General features: G+C 44.9%; 1 protein-coding gene across 1 annotated transcript in view; it reads right to left on the bottom strand.

The window, feature by feature from the left end:
• The window catches only part of CLNK (cytokine dependent hematopoietic cell linker), a 197,942-nt gene that overhangs the window by 92,152 nt on the left and 85,818 nt on the right, over positions 1 to 19,972 (bottom strand). The window contains exon 4 of the mRNA XM_023206703.2: positions 9,967 to 9,995. Coding sequence (XP_023062471.2) covers positions 9,967 to 9,995 — 29 coding nt within the window. The remainder of the gene's footprint in view (positions 1 to 9,966; positions 9,996 to 19,972) is intronic.

Here is a 19,972-nt window from a genome sequence, read left to right as displayed (position 1 = left end):
TTCTGCATTGTCCAATTTTTGCAAGACTCCTACTAAGTCAGTTTAGCGAGAATCTCCCATTCTCCATGCCTGATCAGCCTCCATATCTCATCCAATCAGGGCCCTCCTCTGTCACCTTCCTCCGGTGATGTCTGATCACCCTGGCCTGCCTTCAGCAAGAATCTTTTCAGGTCAGTTTAGCCAGAAACCACCTCTGCCCCCGCCCTTTCCCTTACCCCTGAGATTTCCTCTTTGTAATTTTCCTTTCCCAGACCTTCACACTGCTCCCTTTAAGGGAGGAGATCACCCCTCATATTGTCTTATGCCCAATTTTTGCCCCCAAAGAAAGAAGTAAAAAATAAAAGACAGAAATGAAATCCACAGGCGGACAGCCCAGCACCACACCCGGGGCCTAGTTAAAGATCGACCCCCGACCTAACCTGTTATGTTATCTATAGATTCCAGACCTTGTACGGAAAAGCATTGTGAAAATCCCTGTCCTGTTCTGTTCCATTCTGATTACCGGTGCATGCAGCCCCCAGTCATGTACCCGCTGCTTGCTCAATTGATCGTGACCCTCTCATGTGGACCCCCTTAGAGTTGTAAGCCCTTAAAAGGGACAGGAATTGCTCACTAGGGGATCTTGGTTGTTGGAGACATGAGTCTTGCCAAAGCTCCCAGCCAAATGAAGCCCTTCCTTCTTTAACTTGGTGTCTGAGGGGTTTTGTCTGCGACGTGTCCTGCTACACCTCTCCTATACATTTCCACTTGTCTTTATTGTATTCTGAGTTGAGCCCAGTCTCTTTCATACTGCAAACACTCGTTGCAGTAATCCCGTACCTATTTCCATCATCTGGAATAAAGCTTGTCTCACCATTCTGCAATAAGAATCATGAAACTCTTCCTTTACCTCTTTCTTACCTCTGACTTCAGCTGTTTCAGCCAGCTTCTCCTTGAGTCTCCCAGCACACCCAGCTCACACTACTTCAGGAGCTTGCACACACCATCCCTCTGTCTATAGCCCTCTTTTCTCGGATCTGCCCATGCCTGGATCTTTGTCCACCATCCAACTGTATCTGAAGTGTCATTTCCCCTGGAGGGGGCTTCCCTGACACCAATGTCAGGTAAAAATTAAAGAGCACCTCTCCAGCCCTGCACCTCCCCACCCTGGCACCTGGTATGGCAGTGAGAATGCTGCACACATGTGTGCACCAGGCCTGTCTCCTTTTCCTGTGGTGCTTGGCTGGTGTACATATCTCTCCTTCCCCTGCACTGGGCAGGCGAGTGGGCATGGTATAGATCTCCTACCCCTGGGGTGCTGGCTGTGATGGAATCTAGGTTGCCTTATTTGACCTTCTGTGCTCTTGATCTTGCCTCAGTGGCTGGGCAGAGACCCCAAGGCCCATGGGGATGATGGAAGCTGTTGGGTAAAAGGGAAGTGAATCACAATGCCTGTTTGGAAAAAGCCTTCCTTTGATCCACATTGGATTGTGATGTGAGGAAGAAATAAACCTTTTTTATATTCCACTAACATTTGTAGTTTATTCATTGTAGATGGTAGTCCTCCCTGATTAATACTTTTTTTTTTTTTTTTTTTAAAGTTTCTCCATAGCATCTAGGAACAAAGCTAACCAATAAATAATCTAGTTACAGACTATGGTACCTGCCTCCCCCCAGGCAGTGGCAAGACTTCAGGCTTCTGATGGCTCCTGCAACCCACGTGTAGCAGAGATGGGCATATGGTGAATGCACAATCAATAAACAGTCAGTTGTCAAATACAGAATACAGTACAGCAGGAACATGTCAGAACCGGGAAGCAGCAACAGAACCTTCCTCCTCCCGTGCTGAGTGAACAGAGCTTTACACTTCCCCTCATGGACCCAGATCCCTACCAAAGTGGCTCACCCAAACCCTTCCAGGCATTTGCATCTTCCCAGACCTGAAAGAAAGATTGGCTTCCTAGGACCATTTTCTAAAAAGAGAAAGGGAGATGCTCAGTAGATTTCACATCTGCATCCTGGGAGAGTTGTGGTTGTGTTGCGTGGATGTGTGGAGAGTCATTCATCACCCACAGACACCAGACAGCTCCAGAGAACAACTGACTTCTGTGTTTCCCTCAAGGAAACATCTTTTTGCAAGAAACAATATCCCTTTGAAAGTTATTTTTAGGAGGGAAGTGAAGATGATAAACGCAGTGTAAAGCCCAGGAGAGCCTCCTGATAGCCAGAAGGCAGTTACTCCAGCCCTGTGGCTGTCCCTTGAACAGCTCTTATTGTGTCTGCAGAGGCCCAGCCAAGGATGACAGAGGTGCCTGGCCAATACCCATCCAACTGAGGTCCCCTGACCATTTGCATCAGACTCACCTTGGGAGGTGAAAAAAGGAAATAAGGCAAAACCAGAGTCCCAGAGCAAACCAGTTGAATCAGTCTGTTTTTTTTCCCTCCAGCTCTTCTGGTGACATTTATTCACCCTGAAGTTTTAGAACCACTAACCTAGAAGCTCCAGTTCCCTTCCAAAGGAAGGCAGGCCATTAGGTAAATAGAGACTCTCAGATTATTTTCATTTGGAAACACTTCTGGGAGCTTAAGTCTCTGGAGGTGCAGGGCCAGTGCCTTCATCTATGCCCCCATTTAGTGGCTTTGCAGGGACAGGGTAGCTGGTGGACCTTCAAGTGCTGTTGCCATGGGATATTCACATTCAAAGGAAATGCTGAACTGGAAAAATTCCCTGTGGGTCCCATGACGAGAATATGCTTATCTTGCATGAGAAGAGAAATAAAAATAGGAAGCCTGCAGAGGTTTAGCACTTTCTATTTCCCTAGGAAAGCAAGTCAGTTAGCAGGTTGCTTGGACATTCTCAAGACAGACAGGTTCCCCATGCAAAACCAGCTTCTGGTTTCATTTCAGTTTCAAAAGAAGACTCAGGGGAGTGGGGAAGGGGAGGAGACGTGTGGCAAAGATCAGAGTTGGCTCCAAATCTGCAGGTTGCCAGCTGGACTTCAGAATATGTGTTGAAAATTGAGGGGTCCGTGAGTCCCAGCTACCTGTTACTTACTAACTACTCTGGCAGAGACAGTCGTGTGTCTTCCCATACGTATTTTCTCTGACTTCTCAGGTACCAGAACCCTTTGCTGTTTTAACTGGGCTCGTGGTCACCTGGAGCTACATGTCTTCCTTGTAGCTATGCATGGCCATGAGTCCAAGCTTTGGTCAATTGAATCTAGGTGGAAAATCAAGTCACAATTTCCAGGATACTTTCTGAAGTTGTTATGCACTTTTTATTTCTCCTTTTTCTCTTCTTTCTCCATCCTGTTGCCTGGAGTACAGACATCACTCTTTTAGGCTGTAAGATTAAGGCCAATACAAGGGAGGGAGCAAGAAGGCAGGAAGAACAGGGTCTCTGAGGACTTCCAGGAGCAGAGCTGCCAAAGAGCCTTGGACTGCTTACCTTGGGACTTGACTTACATAAGAAAAAATAAATAAATAAATAAACATCTCTCGTGTTTAAGCCCCATGAATTTTTTTTTAAGTGCCTTGCAGCCTTTGATGTTTTATCTCCTTATGGAGGTTAGTGTTTGGCAGTAACATAGCAGAGCAGCTGATCAAAGGCATGAGGAAGGCAACAAGTATTTCATGGAGGCTGAGTCGGGAAGTTTTAGGCTTAAATCCTGGCCCTGTCACTCTTGAGCCATGTGACCTCAGGCAAACCCAATTGCTTATAAGCCTCAGTTAACTAGGGTTAACTTGTAGAATGGGAGTAATAGCACCTACCCCCAAACAGCTGTTGAGAAGTTTTGGTCCATAGAATTTAGGTGAGAAATCAACTCAGAATTCCCAGAGGATAACTTCTTGGCTCAGCGCCCAGTAACAAGATGCTGTGTTGTGTGTTTGTCTTTTCAAGTTTAACGTCATGACCAAATCCTTCTCACTCAACCCAGGTCGTTAGCACTGCTTTCAGATCTATATTGAGAACTTGTTCATTTTTTAGTGCTCATTTTTAAGCAACATGTGCGACTTTTTCAGCATTCAACTCTGTTGATATCTACCTACTGATGCTTCACAAGGGTTCTTCAAGCTGGGGTCCCCTTCAGCTGTAAGGCACAGGGATTCAGTGGTCACTGTCATCTGGGTGGCCAGATGAAGACCAAAGTAGAACTCTTTAAATCTGATATTTCACCATCTCTGAGTAAAGGATTATGGCAGTCAGTGAGTTTTGACTATATGGCTTATAACTGGGAAGAAGAAGAAAAGAGGAAGGAAGAGGGGAATGAGAGAGAGAGAGATAAATATAGAAAAAATATATATGTATATACATTTATGTGCCACATAACCATGTTTTGGTCAATGATGAATCACATATATGACCGTGGTCTCATAAGATTATAATGGAGCAGAAAAATTCCTATTACTGTTATGGGAGTTATTAATAAATTATTTTAGGCAAATAGAGAGGAAAAGGGGTCCTTGGAAAGTTTTTGTTTCTTTTAAAGCAGCTGCAGAAATGCTTCTTGTCTAGCAGGAAAGCCTGGGCTCTTAGAACCAGTTAGCAAATTTTGATATGCAAAGGCCAGTCATTAGAAACTAGGTCCACCCAAACTTGGTGATTCCTGCCCTCTTCTTGCCCTTGTCCCCACATGTCCCTCGCAACATGGCCACCCCCACATATCCCCACGTGTGTAGAACATCATGGTGCCTTGCATTTGCATATTAAAAGGCTAGGAGGGCCAGCTTTTTCACGGGCTACATGAATGACATGCCTGGTCAAACCAATCCCCTAAACCCTATGCAAATCAGGCACCACCTCCTCCAGCCTCCTCATATAAGCAAACACTTTTTTGCTACACAGGGGTTTTCTCTTTGTTCAAATCCCCCCCTCCCTCTGTCTCTGTATGGGGGACCTGTTTTCTTCTTCCTTCCTTCTTTCTTGCCTATTAAACTCTCCACTCCTTAAGACCACTCGACATGTGTCCATGTCGTTTTATCCAGTTTGGCACAAGACTGAGGACCCTGGTTTCCTCCACTCATCAGATCCGTATCATTACCTAAAGATGTGGTAGCCATTGTAACATCATAGCACAATGCATGACTCATGTACTTGTGGTGGTGACATTGGTGTAAACAAGCCCACTCTGCTGCTAGTCATATGAAGGTCTAGCACATACAATATGTACAGTATGTAATACTTCATAATGATAAAATAACTATAACACTGGTTTGTTTACTATGTCATACTTTTTATTGTTATTTTAAAGTATCCTTCCACTTATTAGAAAAAGTTAACTGTAAAACAGCCTCAGGCAGGCCCTTTGGGAGGGATTCCAGAAGAAGTCATTGTTATCCTAGGAGATGACAGCTCTATGTGTGCCACGGCCCCTGAAGATCTTCCAGTGGGACAAGATGTGGAGGCGGAAGGCAGAGATATTGATGATCCTGACACTGTGCGGGCCTAAGCTAATGTGTGCATTTGTGTCTCAGTTTTTGGCAATAACATTTAAAAAGTAAAACAAAAAAAAATTAAAAAAATTAAAAATAGAAAAAACCTTCTGGAATAAGGACATGAGGAAGGAAAGTATTTTTGTAAAATGGTAGAATGCCTTTGTGCTTAAGATAAGTCTTACCAGGAAAGAGTCAAAAAGTCACAAAACTTTAAACATTTATAACTGTAAAAGTTATGGTAACCTAAGGTTAATTTGTGATTGAAGAAAATATATAGTTTAATCAAATAGCCTAAGAATAGAGATTCTAATGTCGACATGGGTTTACAGTGATGATCTAGGCCTTCTCATTCACTCACCACTCGTTCATTAACTCATCCAGAGAAATTTCCAGTATTGCAAGCTCCCTTTATGGTAAAGGGGTCTTCAGTATCAAAGGCACCTCTCACCCCTCCCATCCTGCACTGGCATCCTGGAAGGTAGAGAATATTCTAAGGGGGTGGTACCTGGGAATGAAGTGGCTTGTCTGATGTGCTTGGCAACTGGTGAATCATAAAGCACACAGGCAAAATAGAGCAGCCAGCTCCACCTACCTGTACCCTCTTCCTCCCATCTTGCTCCCCACCTTGGTTAAGGTGTACCCCTTTTATCTTTTATGTTGTATTTGTACTGTACTTTTTCTATGTTTAGATACACAAATTCTTACCATTGTGGTATAGCTGCCTGCAATATTCAGCACAGTAACATCCTGTACAGGATGTTTTGTTTGTAACCTACGTGCGATAGACCATGCTATATGGCCTAGGTATATAGTAGGCTACACGATCTAGGTTTGGTTAAGTGCATTCTATGATGTGCACACAATGTTGAAATCACCTAATGATGTATTTTTCAGAATACGTCCCCATTAGTATGTGACACATGACTGTGTATGTGTGTATATAGATGTATGTGTGTGTATACATACATACACACACACACACACATATGGAGAGAGAGGAGAGAAAGAGACAGACTCAGTCATCTAGCTCTCTGGGCATTTCCGTTTATTCACTGAACAACAGTTCTTTGATCTGAAGATTATGAGCTAATAATTCGAAGCCACAAATAGTCCAAACTCACAGAAATAGCTACACAGGAAACATTTAATGGGGGTTTGAAGAACAGGCATAATGTTCTCACTAGGTGGCCCTTGGAAATTTACTTCTGTTCTCTAGTTCTTAATTTCCTCATATGCAAAATACAGTAATACAATCTCAGACTACCTGAGTCCCCAGGACCTTTAAGTTTTGTTTCCTTTTTCTTTCTTTCTTTCTTTTTTTTTTTAAATCTGTGCCCAAAGCACAGATATGAACATATCACAAATTGGTTGAATGAATGGATGGATGGAATGGGTGAATGGTGATAGGGAAGGCAGCTGCCTCCTGTCCTATTCCTTGAGTGCCCTTAGAAATTCAAATGGAGACATTTGTTATCTAGAGAATTAAGAACAGCTTCTTGGTGGGAACAGTCTGTATAGTTTTCTTCTTCTCTCTCTCTCTCTTTTGAACCCTCAGCCAGCAATTCTAAAGAAGAATGGCCCAGAACTACTTGAATTGGAATCATCTTGTTAAAGGTAGGGATTCCCTGGCTTTACTATATGCCTGCCAAAGAGCTAAACCCCATCGTGGGCTTGAAAATATTCACTTTTAACTGTTGTGACTTTTGACTGTTGTAATTGAATTTTGAAGACAATGTTAATCCTTGGGTTTACCAATCTTGGGATGATTTGAAATCCTGGCTTGTCCCAGAGATTCAACTGTCAATTTTTTTTATTTGTTTCTGTTCACGATTATTCCCAACGCCCTCTGGAGAGAACCAGGAGGATGCCAGCCTCCGCTAAATTAATACAGGCATCGCAGCGTCTGGAAATAGCCAGCAGGGGGCATTAGATGCTCACATATTCTATACCTGCCTGTCTTCCCTCGTGTCCTAAAATCCTTATTAATTTTTCTTTTACAAGTAGGAAAAATCAACCTTGAAGACTACTTTCCTTAGAAAGACTTAAAAGTAAGATTTTCCTGGACAAAATGAAATTTCTTGTCTTTTAAATCAAATCAGCCAATATCTATCTTCATCAATGTTTTTATTATATGTGGAGGCTTAAGACAGAAGGATCCACTTTCTAAACAGGGCCATCTTTTCCAGTTATATTCTTCATTTAGGGGAAGGAGAAAAACTCAGGAGTTTATTTTATGGAAAGCATTGCACTGTTCTCTGTGTATCAGCCTCTGAGAAGGTATTGACCTTGACAGACTGTCCCAGTTTGAATATGTGTCTGTCTTCTCCAGGCTTGGAATAGTTTCCTAAAGAATATTTTCTGATAGATTGTTTTTAGCATACAAAAACATGTGCTACTGTAGAAAATTATAAGCTGCAGATACGCAAAAAGAAGGGAATAAAAATTACTATAATGTTACCATAGCAAGACAAATCATACAAGTATACAAATATTTGATTATAGTCAAGTCACTCATACATACACACAGACACACACATAATCACACACACCACCCATCATCGATTTATAGTTTATAAATATACAATCACTCTGTGAATACTATTTTTCCCTGCTTTTTCACAAAATCACATGCTATCAACATATCCATGACAATGAATATGCTTCAACATCGTCATTTTAATGACTCCCTAGTATTTTCTCACATGAACGCCCTCTCCTGCTTTCAAATGATCCCATTGTCAAAAATCAGAAACAACTTGAAGTATCTCGGAATGTTATCAAACCACCGTGGTGCACAGTCTGTTTTGTAACTCCTCGTGCGTATCTTAATTAGATCAGATCTGCTGTACTTTAGTAGACATTTGTAGTGGTTCATAAGTATGCCTAGGCCGATTCATAAGTATGCATAGGTCTGCTGGGCTGCTATTTCTTTTCTTTTGTTTTTGAGACGGAGTCTCGCTCTGTCACCCAGAGCACCCAGGATGGTGTGCAGTGGGGCATTCTTGGCTCACTGCAACCTCCGCCTCCGGGGTTCAAGCGATTCTCCTGCCTCAGCCTGCTGAGTAGCTGGGACTACAGGTGCCCGCCACCACGCCCAGCTAATTTTTGTATTTTTAGTAGAGATGGGGTTTCACCATATTGGCCAGGCTGGTCTCGAACTCCTGAACTTGTGATCCGCCTGCCTTGGCCTCCCAAAGTGCTGGAATGACAGGCGTGAGCCACTGCGCCTGGTCTGGGCTATTATTTTGAACAGACTGGGAATGTCATGATTTGCTGCTAAGTGTTTCTGGTAAGGTGTAGGTTCGAGTGTGTATGAGCAGATCTGGGCCGCTTTATCTCAATGGACTTTTGTGGGGTTTCGATTTGTTTTGTTTTTCCTGCTGGTGTCTCTAGATTGTTGTTAAGAAATGGAGTGCCCATCTGTCCATTTCTGTCTGTCTTAACCAAGGTGGGGAGCAAGATGGGAGGAAGAGGGTACAGGTAGGTGGAGCTGGCCGCTCTATTTTACCTGTGTGCTTTATGATTCACCAGTTGCCAAAGCACATCAGACAAGCCACTTCATTCCCAGGTGCCACCCCCTTAGAATATTCTCTACCTTCCAGGATGCCAGTGCAGGATGGGAGGGGTGACAGGTGCCTTTGATACTAAAGACCCCAACACAATTTGGTATCATCTACCTGGAGAGAACACAACCTTGGTTAGGCCTGACTGGGAAGTTGAATGAAAACATTGTCTGTAGTGGGATTAAGGCTGGGTGCTCTCTCCCTGTGTGAACTCGTATTTCCCGTTTTCACTTTTGCTTTTTGTCCAGTTCTCCTGGCTGCTGGGTGGGACATGCTAAGGGCTGGTTGTGCACTCCAACATGCTGTATGATGAAACTTTCAAATGCCTTTGCCGAGTACATAACTCCTTAGGACTCCATCACTTCTTTGCGTGCTTCCTCTGGACAACGTCTCCATTTTTCTGCCTCATTCCAGTCATTCTATCTAGACACCAGCTTTCTAGGAAAGTTCTGTGGGACTTTCCCTGAAATAATAACCTTCCCTGATGAATAGTGCATACTTTTACTTAAGCTTTGATGGGCTCCTGTTAAGTGCCTAGTACCAGAAAGAGGCTATGAAGAGAGATACAGGAGAAGCATCAAAGACGGCTTTTGAACTATTCATTCTTTCCACCCATGTTTTGGGGGTAACCAATTCTATAGAATTTAGTTGAATGAATATTAGTGAGTTGCCATAAGACTGGCACTGAGGTAGACTTATACCCATTGCACAGATGAAGGAACTCAGGCCCAGAAAGATTTGTGCTCCACGCAAAGCTGCATAGCTAAGTAGAGAGCCAGGATTCCCATCCATCCAGCCAGTTTCCAAAGCTTGCGAGAGTCACAGATCAGGCTGTACCCTGGGGCAACTGGAAGGAATGGCAGTGGCTAATATCACTTCAAATAGGCCATAGCTTTATTGAAATAAAAACAAAAAAGAATGGAAATAACAGCGCAACAGACTCATGCTGACATTCCCATCGCTTAGATGATGGAGAGCCCCGACTCACCTGTTTCACTATTGCGGTGAGGCCATGACCTAGGGAAGAAAAGAGAACCAAGTTAAGTGTCCATTGCTGCACTTCCACCAATCCCCTGCGTATGAACAGGCAGTCATCAAACGTCATTGTACAAGTCAGCCTCTGAAGCTACTTTACGTATGTACTATTATAGACGTGAAGTCACATATTATTCTATTATACACAGAAATATTGTACATATTTCTATTTTCTAGAAAACAACATGTAGAAGAAAATAAAAATGGACACTGCGGGTTATATTTTGGTTTTTCTCATGTACATAGCTATATACATACCTGAAGATGTATGCATGCATTTAAACACATATAGGTATTGTCAAATCAAGCTTAGCCCAAAGTTGCCTCCTTACATATTTTAAGTTCTGCCTAAAGATTTCTCTATACATCATGAACTATAAAAAGTGGAGGTGTAAACAGACAATAGCCTATCGTTGTGGCAATCACTGAGTTTTAGCCAGTCAAATGTAGCCAACTGTTGGAACTGTGTTCAAATCAGGCAAATGCTGAGCTGTAACCCATCTAGCTGTTTCTGTACCTCACTTCCATTTTCTACACATCATTTTCCTTTTTCTGTCCATAAACCTTCTTCCGCCACATGGCTGCACTGGAGTCTCTGAGCCTCCTCTGGCTGGGAAGGCCACCCGATTCTCAAACCATTCGTTGGTCAATTAAGCTCCTTTAAATTTCATTCAGCTGAAGTTTTTCTTTTATCTGTATCAATATAAAAGAGCCCAGCATGGTGGCACACACCTGCAGTCCCAGCTCCTCAGGAGGCTGGGGTGGGAGGATCACTTGAGCCCAGGAGTTCACATCCAACCTGGGCAACATAGCAAGATCTCTTGAAAAAATAGTGATATAAAAGAACGTGTAGGATTTTGATGTTACAAATATATTCTATATCTTCTAATGTTATTCAAAAACAAGGTGTTGATTATCTACCTCAGTGATTCTCAACCATTTTGGCATCAGGGACCAGTTTCCTGGAAGACGGTATTTCCACAGACGGGGGTTGGGGATGGTTTCAGGATGAAGGGAAGAAATTGTTCTACCTCAGATCATCATGTATTAGTAGGATTCTCACAAGGAGCATGAACCTAGATCCCTCCCAGGCGCAGTTCATGGGAGGGTTTGCGCTCCCATGAGAATCTAATGCCGCTGCTGATCTGATGGGAAGCGGAGCTCAGGCGATAATGCTCGCTCGTCCACTGCCCACCTACTACGGTGCGACCCAGGTCCTAACACACCACAGACCAGTACCGGTTTGTGACCCAGGGGTTGGGGACCCCGATCTACATCATATTTTTAAGGGGCATTTAGGTTCTTGCTAGTCCTAACTTTGTAAAATGATGTTGCCATGTGTATTTAGCATTTAAACCTTATCTCTGAATCTTTCTTTTTTTTTTTTTGAGACATAGTCTCTGTCGCCAGACTAGAGTGCAGTGGCACGATCTTACCTCCCGGGTTCAAGCAATTCTCCTGCCTCAGCCTCCTGAGTAGCTGGGACTATAGGTGTGTGCTACCAGGCCAGGTTAATTTTTGTATTTTTAGTAGAGACAGGGTTTCACGATGTTGGCCAGGGTGGTCTCGATCTCTGGACCTCGTGATCCACCCACCTCGGGCTCCCACAGTGCTGGGATTACAGGCTTGAGCCACCATGCCCAGCTTGGATCTTTCTATAGAGAGATGTTGTCAAGCACAATGAAGGGGTCAAATAATGTGAACCCTCTCGGCCCCTTGTTGCATATTACTCAGAAGCTTTCTGGAGGAGCTGTGCCAATTAATAATAATTTATATTCTTATGCATGGAACGTGCAGAGCTCGTCTCACTGTGTCTCACCACCATTAAATCCATACCTTATAACCACTTCACCTACATGGCACTTGATTCCTCATTTTACCCATTTCATTTCCTTGATGACTAGTGAGATTGAATTTCTTTTTTCCCAAAAGGTTTTGGGCCATTTATGTGTCTTCTTTGGTAAGTTATATGTACATGTCTTTGCCCATTTTTTTTCTTTCTTTTTTTTTTTGAGACAGAGTGTCGCTCTGTTGCCCAGACTGGAGTGCAATGACACAATCTTGGCTCACTGCAACCTCCACCTCCCACACTGGGCTAACTTTTTGTATTTTTAGTAGAGACGGGGTTTCACCAGGTTGACCTGGCTGGTCTCGAACTCCTGACCTCAGGTGATCTGCCCGCCTCGGCCTCCCAAAGTGCTGGGATTACAGGTGTGAGCTACTGCGCCTGGCCTCATTTTCTGACAAGGTCTTTGCACAGCCACAATCCAACCATTGGATGGGATCGTTTTGGAAACGCTTTTTCCCTAGGTTTTGGGCTTTTTTGAAAAGCCCCGAGGCAGTGGAAGGCTCCTGAGGACGCTGCTTCCGTGAGCTGACTTGTTTGTGCCTTTAATAATCCCAGGCCTTTGCATTACACCTTTCCTCCAAGGCACTCAAAGTGCGTCACAGGAGCAATTAATTGAACATCGCAACACATGCCAGGTGTAAATATTTATGAGGTCTCTTCGGTGTCTGGGACGTTGGGCACAGAATAGTGAAGCAGTAAGATGTTTGTAACCAGGAGACCACGGTCTGTGAGTTGAGTCTGACTTCAGCGTACCTTACTGCCTTCTGTTCACCATTTTAAATGAAATAACCCGTGGGCTCGCTCTTATTGCCTCAAATTTACAGAATAGGAAATGGGGTATTCAGAGGGCTCTACAACTTGCCCAGTCCACAGAGCCTCTAAGACTGAGGGATTTGACACCAGCCTTATCCGCCTCCCCGGTCCCTACTGTCGCCCTTACCCCAGGCCTATAGGAAATGGCAAGTCCTGCTTAGGAGGCACTGTGCAGCTACGACCTCAGAGCCCTTGTGGTTAACAGTTGGCGCCCTTTCAAGCTGCCGGAGGTTCTGCAGAAATTAACAGTAAATCAGCCAGTGAGGAGCAAATCATTTATTGGGGGCCTGACTGCTTTCTCTTGACACTTTAAACATATGGCCTCTTCTCTGGTATCTTGGTCTTTGATTAAGGCCTCGAAAGGCTCCCAGGACTTGCAACTCATGACATGGGAAATGGAAATGATATGTTTCTGTGATTGTGTACAGTGAGCTTAATGTAAGCGTGGCAAGCCATCCCGTTGATTGGAGGCAGAGCCTCCAGCGCAGGCAGCTGGAGCTCGAGAATTTCTAATAAAAGGCAAACTGTTCCTGAGATTCCAGAAGGAACTTTGACTTCTAAATTAGGGTTCTTGTTATCTTCCAACCCTGGCCTTACCTGGATTTTAGAATCAAAGACAAACTGGCGCTAAAAAGCCTGTTGGAGATAATGTTGTCCAGTTCATTAGTTTTATCAGTGGGAGAACTGGGGCCTAGAATGGCTACCAGATTGTTCCTAGTCTCAGACACTTGGAGGCAGAACTGAAGCCTTCTGACATCGAAAAAGAGTGGCACCAAACAGAAAATAAAATAACCCGTATTTGTAAGCACCTGTTTGGGCACTGAGATAGGTTCAACTCTGGCTGGTAGGCATTTTTTTTTTTATGGTCTGTTCAACCTATTTACATTCATTTTCACAATTTTTAGAATGTTCCTATTTACTTATTCTTTTTAACATACAAAAAGCTGTACATAGTTAATGTGTATAACTAGATGATGAGTTTGGATATAAGTATATACTTGTGAATGGACAAGTGTTACATGATACTGCTTTTATGATACATCTAAAATAGTCAAACTCATAGAGGCAGAGTGGAAGGGTGGTTGCCAAGGGCTGGGCAGAGGAGAAAATAAGGAGATATTAGTCAAAGGGTACAAAGCTTTGGTTAGACAAGATAAATAAGTCCTCAAGATATACTGGACAGCATAGTGCCTACGCCTCACGGTACTATATCACATAATTGCATTTTTGCTAAGAGAGTAAATCTTATATCAATTCTGCTTGACATACACACACTTAATCATAATAACAAGTAAAGAGGGTGGGAGGAAATTTTGGAGGTGATGGCTAAGTTTAAGGCATAGACTTAGGCTGTTAGGCATTTCCAACTCCACTTTGCAGATTGCAGCTAAAACTTAGACGAGTTCAGCAACTTGCCTGAAGTGGCACAAGCAATCGGCAGGGCTGGGATTTGTCCGACTCCCTCCGAATCCCTTCTTATTTACAAGCCTATAGCAGCAACGTAGACCTCAGAGTTCTCTTTTCTGGGAGCTTCCTCCCAATTGTCAAAGCTGTCTGAAAGTGGCTTATCTGATCCACTCTGCCTCTCAGTGGGGCTCCAGAGTAATGGTGCTCATTCATATGTCACATCCTCCGGGATTATGTACCCTGGGGCTCTCCGTGCGTCAATGCAAGCCAAGTGAATTAGCAGAGGAAGCATCAGCCAAACAGGGAATGGTGTTGTTATTCCAGCTGAGCCTGCTGCTGTGAGCCAGAGAGCTGCAGAAACAAAGCGGGGAGGGAAAAGAGGAAGGCTGGGACCAGGCGCCTAGGGTCTGGGAGGGAGGGGATCAGGGGAGGTGGCCCGAACACCATAGTTTTGTCTAGATGGATTGTGGACATTGTCTTGACAGAAGCAACGGATGAGCTATCTGAAAGGACTCCTGTGTTAACACTCTGCAACTTGACAGGCCAGGGTGATTAATGAAAGGAACTGCTAGCAAACTTCATGGAGATTTGATGTACTCTATCTATGCTCAAGCAAGGCCCATGTGTTAGCAAGCTGCCTTTTGCCAGGGAATTACAAGGATGCACCCCGGCTGCCTTTTGTCAACAGCATCCATAGCACGGCCACGTGCAAGCGGGCCACAGCTGGATGGTGTTATAACTTGGCATCCACCCTTCTGCCTTCCCTAGCTCTGCTCCCCTCCACAGCTGGGCCTAAAGAAAGCAATTTTTCCTTCCTTTCTGTTTCCGGTGTGTGTACGCAGGTGTCAACACTGTCGCAAGAAAGTGTGTGGCACAGGAAATGAACAAGACTGACCTTTCGAGGTCTGTGTTTTTTAATATTTAAAGCTCATTACAAGTACAGATTTTTAATTCTGGATTATTTTTAATTTGTAATACTTTTAAATAAATGAATACATGTCATAATTTTTAATTTTTAAAGGCTACTAAAGTAAACTCCTTCTCCTCTTCCACTTTTTTCTCTCCTGCTGCCCAGCAGAACTGGCTGTGATGAAGTAGACAGGGCGTGCTTGCCTTCTGCTTATCCATGGGAACAGAGTTTGCATGGTGTGTTATTCCAGTCCCATAGAGAGGGATTTGGTTCTGTCTCCAGGGTCAAACTCCTGGCATGGAGATGAATCTTTCTTTGCCTCCTCGAGTGTGGTATGCAGTCCTTTGGGTCTCCCCAGGCACCGACTACTAGTCCAGAATTCAGCAGCAACACCCTTGGGAAATGATGAGGGTGATTTCACACTGCCAGCCTTCTCTCTGTCTCCCAAACCTCTGAAATTAACTGGTTCAGCTCCACATCTCATTTTAAGTTCGTCCCCTGAAATTAGAAGGTGACTCTAGAATAAGACTCTCTAATTTTTGAAAGACAATTTGTACTTCTAAGAGTTACTCGTTTTAAATATAATCTAGATAAAAACAAAGAAGGACGGAAAGTTTCTGCATTCATCACCTTCTTCCCTCTAGTTGAATGTCTGCCCTGCATCTGGAACTGGGCACTGTAGAAAGATGATTTCACTCAAACTTCATAGCAGTGCTTGGTAGAAAGCATCTGTATCTCAATTTTAGGGCCATTGTAAAATATCACTAGTGCCAAAAGGGACATTCAACACCATAAATGAACCCTTTAATTTTGCAGATGGATTAGCTGAGGTTAGCCCCCTTGGGAGTCCCACCGAGCCTGTCTGATGATACATCTCTCCTTCCTTTGTCTCCACCACTCAAAGGTGGAGCGTTCGCATCATGGAGCTGTGGGGACTATGGTTTGGAAATGCAGTGTGCTCAGAGAGTAGGGAATCTGGAGGGATGAATGAGCAAAGCCTCATCCTAGAGGTTGTGTGGAGGTTTGCAAGAGTAAAGAATGCTTAGAACTGTGTCTCACAGAGGTAACATAGGAACACACAGCATTGATTTGAGAGAGAAGGAGTGGACTCTATAATATTTCAGGGAATAGGTAGTGATGGCCTGGACAGACTGTTTTTCTTGTTTCCCATGTGGCCACCGATGCCCTCTTCTCCTTACCTGGGCACATCCCTGGTACCTATGTAATGGAATTCACACTGACATAACTAGAACAGAATGCAACTGGAATTCTCAGACTGCCTACCCTGAACCTCTAGCTTCTCAAAGGGAGGCCTGGTGCCTAATACGGTGCCTGGAGCATGTGCACACCAACATGGTGCTGATTGGGTAAGAGTGAGTGAATGCGTAAGTGAATGAATGCCACAGGCACATGCAGAGGGAAGCATAGAAAAGAGGGCATCTCAAAGCGAGATGGGCCAAAGATACACTGCAGATCATGTCTGGGTTTATACGCTGACCTGTCCTATCCCGACAAGGCCAAATGGAGTGCCCAGCATGTAGTAGGAACCTATTCCATGTGTGTGCACAAGTGCCGCTTAAATTCGCCTGGAATCGCTTGTACATTTTCAGGATTAGAGATTGGAGAGCCCTCTCAATCCAGATGAAATTCACCCTGAGATGGAATCAGGCCAAGGCTCATTTTAAATAAGTGAATCCACGGGTTCATTCTTTCTAGAAGGCATTCCTGATTGGTTTCAAGAATTCTCCTCTTACCTATTTTATTTTTATAAGACATATTTGGGGCATGCAATTCCCTGAAGGGAACCTGGGGAAAACACTGGAAGTGTTTGGTGCCACTCAGAACTCTCATCAAGCTCATACCCCCAAGACCCTCCTGGCTGAGTGAGGCTCCCACCTCCTCAGAACCTGCCCTGCTGGGGCCTGTCCGGTCTCCTCCCTCCTCTGAGACACTGTGGCACTTCTTGCTTGAATCATGCATTTAGTAAATCTAGAAGATGACATTTAATTATTAGTTTATTATTTAAATCTCATATTGTAAAACCTTCCTTGTGTTTTTTTCTTTTCCTTAATTTTACTTTAAGTTCTTTGAGGGCAGAAAACATGTCTGTATAAGCTATAGTCCTGTGCCTATAAGCTATAATGCTCCCAACGCATATTAAAAAATGAAAACAAAAATATTTGACATTCTGATGGGTTCTGCAGCAGACAAGTAGAGTAGCAGGAGGATTTGCCAGACCTGTTTTAGCTCAGACATTCCTCTAGTGGGCAGAGCAGCCCCTGAAATCCCTTCATCTACTCTCGGAGCCTCCCCCACTTCCCCACTTGGTCTCTGTCTTCTTCCTCCTTTCTCTCTCCTTCTTTCCCTGTTAAAGTTTCTTTTTCACGTCTGTTTAAGTATCTGGTAAGTGCCAGGCATCATAGGAGGCTCTCGGTATACTGCAGATCAACAGTGTCCTAGGGTTATCCATAACATAAGACCCTAAGGTTCTGCGTTGATTCTCCCTTCTTCCTCCTCCCCCATCAGCCAATGTTTCTCGAGCATCTACTCTGTTGTTTATTTATTTATTCGTTTGTTAGTTTCTTTTGAGGTGGAGTCTCACTCTATTGCCCAGGTTGGAGTGCAGTGATGCAATCTCAGCTCACTGTAACCCCCGCCTCCCGAGTTCAAGGGATTCTCCTGCCTCAGCCTCCCTGGTAGCTTGGATTACAGGCACCCACTACCATGCCAGGCTAGTTTTTGTATTTTTAGTAGACATCAGGTTTCGCCACGTTGGCCAGGCTGGTCTGGAACTCCTGACCTCAAATGGTCCACCCATGTCAGCCTCCCAAAGTGCTGGGATTACAGGCGTGAGCCACCGCGCCCAGCCTGAGCATCTACTCTGTAGGAGCCCTTTGGGGACAACTCCCAGAAAGCCAGTGGAGCACATTTTCTTCTCTGCATCCTCTGTGAAAGAACCTAGGACCTGTCCCAAAGCTCTCTGCTTGTGAGACCTTTCAGGGCGGCACTCTGCCTTCTGCATGTTGAGGTGGGCCACAGCGAGAAGTGTGACTCTTATGGCTCTCTCAGTGCTCCAGAGGCTCAGGGCAGGCGGGGCAGACCAGAGCAGCCAGGAGAGCGGGCAACTGTTGTGGCCAACAGGCTCCTCGGCTTGTCTGCCTGAAGGGGCCCAGTAGAGGGCCTCCTAGTTCACCGAATAGAAGAGGACTCCAGGCGGGGCACGGTGGCTCACCCCTGTAATCCCAGCTCTTTGGGAGGCTGAGGTGGGGGGATCACTTGAGGTCAGGAGTGCGAGACCAGCCTGGCTAATATGGTGAAACCCCGTCTCTACTAAAAATACAAAACTTGCTGGGCGTGGTGGCGGGCGCCTGTAATCCCAGCTACTCAGCAGGCCGAGGCACAAGAATCGCTTGAGCCTGGGAGGCGGAGGTTGCAGTGAGCTGAGATAGCGCCACTGCACTCCAGCCTGGGTGATAGCATGAGATTCAGTCTCAAAAAACAAAAGAAAACACAACAAAAAACCCAGAAAAACAAAAAAAGGACTCCAGTCTCCAAAGGAGGACGATTGGGCCTCATGGGCCCTGAGAAATTACGGCTGCCTGCACTTTGCCCGCCTGGATCTAACTATCGCTGCAGGTGCTAGTGGCACAAAGGAAGAACTCCATAGTCGATGAGGTGATGAATGGGAAGGGTCTGAATGTGGATAGTGTGGTGACATCGTCCTAGCAGCGGTACCAAGAGTAAAGGAAGGAAAGGAGACTAGTGCTTGGAAAGTGAAGCCATGGATTAGAACCTTGGTGCCGCTGCTCACTAGAGAGAGGACTTGGCAAGCCCTTCAGCTCCCTGGTTGATCGATCCTGTGTACCTCCTGTTCCCTAGGGCCTGCGTCTGCGTCTGCCATGGTGCATGGCACGGGCTTATGATCTGTTATGTAAGTACTTTATAGTTCCACACCCATTCTTCTGCTTCCCACCAGATACTGAGCATGCTGGTGTCAGGGACTATGTCTCATTCATCTTTGATTTTTCCAGTGCCCAACAAAGAGAACTTAAGGAGGTTAATGGAAGGGGTCAGACATTTCCCCAGTGGGGAAACAGCTCCTGCATCCACCATTTTTCCAATCTCCCCCCACCCTCTGCCTCCCATCTTCCTCCACCCCACTCACTGTCACTCAGCAAGTAGGGGCAGAGCGGAATTCAAGCCCAGGGACCTCTCACTCCACTTGGAAGCTTACACTCCTGGTAACCATGCTTCCATCCCAGGTTCTCTAACATGAGCAAACATTGGCACCCCCAGGAGGGCTTATTTCAATACGGGTGCCTGGGCTCCAACACTTGCCCTTCCGGTGCAGTAGGCCGGAGTCTGGGACTCAGCATTGCTAAGTTCCCAGATGATGCTGAAGCTGCTGGTCCCAGGCCCATGCTCTAGGAACCGCCGCTACCAGGCCTCCCTGATGTAGATGTGGCTGTGCTTTCCGGAAGGGCTGGGCACATGCCCCTTCCTCATGGTGGGGAGACCTGACAGGAGCAGATTAGTGACTCATCAGAATAAAATCTACATTCATATGTATATGCTGACATATACATATAAATAAGAATATACATATACATATATATACATAAGACAGTTTTTATCACTTAGAACCAGAGCTGGGCCTGCAGTGGCTCAAGCCTGTAATCCCAGCACTTTGGGAGGCCGAGACGGGTGGATCACGAAGTCAGGAGATCGAGACCATCCTGGCTAACACGGTGAAACCCCGTCTCTACTAAAAAAATACAAAAAAACTAGCCGGGTGAGGTGGTGGGCGCCTGTAGTCCCAGCTACTCGGGAGGGTGAGGCAGGAGAATGGCGTGAACCCGGGAGGCGGAACTTGCAGTGAGCTGAGATCCGGCCACTGCACTCAAGCCTGGGCGACAGAGCGAGATTCCGTCTCAAAAAAAAAAAAAAAAAAAAAAAAAGGAAAAGAAAAAGAAACCAATA

The sequence above is a fragment of the Piliocolobus tephrosceles genome, chromosome 3 (assembly GCF_002776525.5).
Source record: "Piliocolobus tephrosceles isolate RC106 chromosome 3, ASM277652v3, whole genome shotgun sequence".
Lineage (NCBI taxonomy): Eukaryota > Metazoa > Chordata > Mammalia > Primates > Cercopithecidae > Piliocolobus > Piliocolobus tephrosceles.
This window is presented reverse-complemented; position numbering and strand designations above follow the sequence as displayed.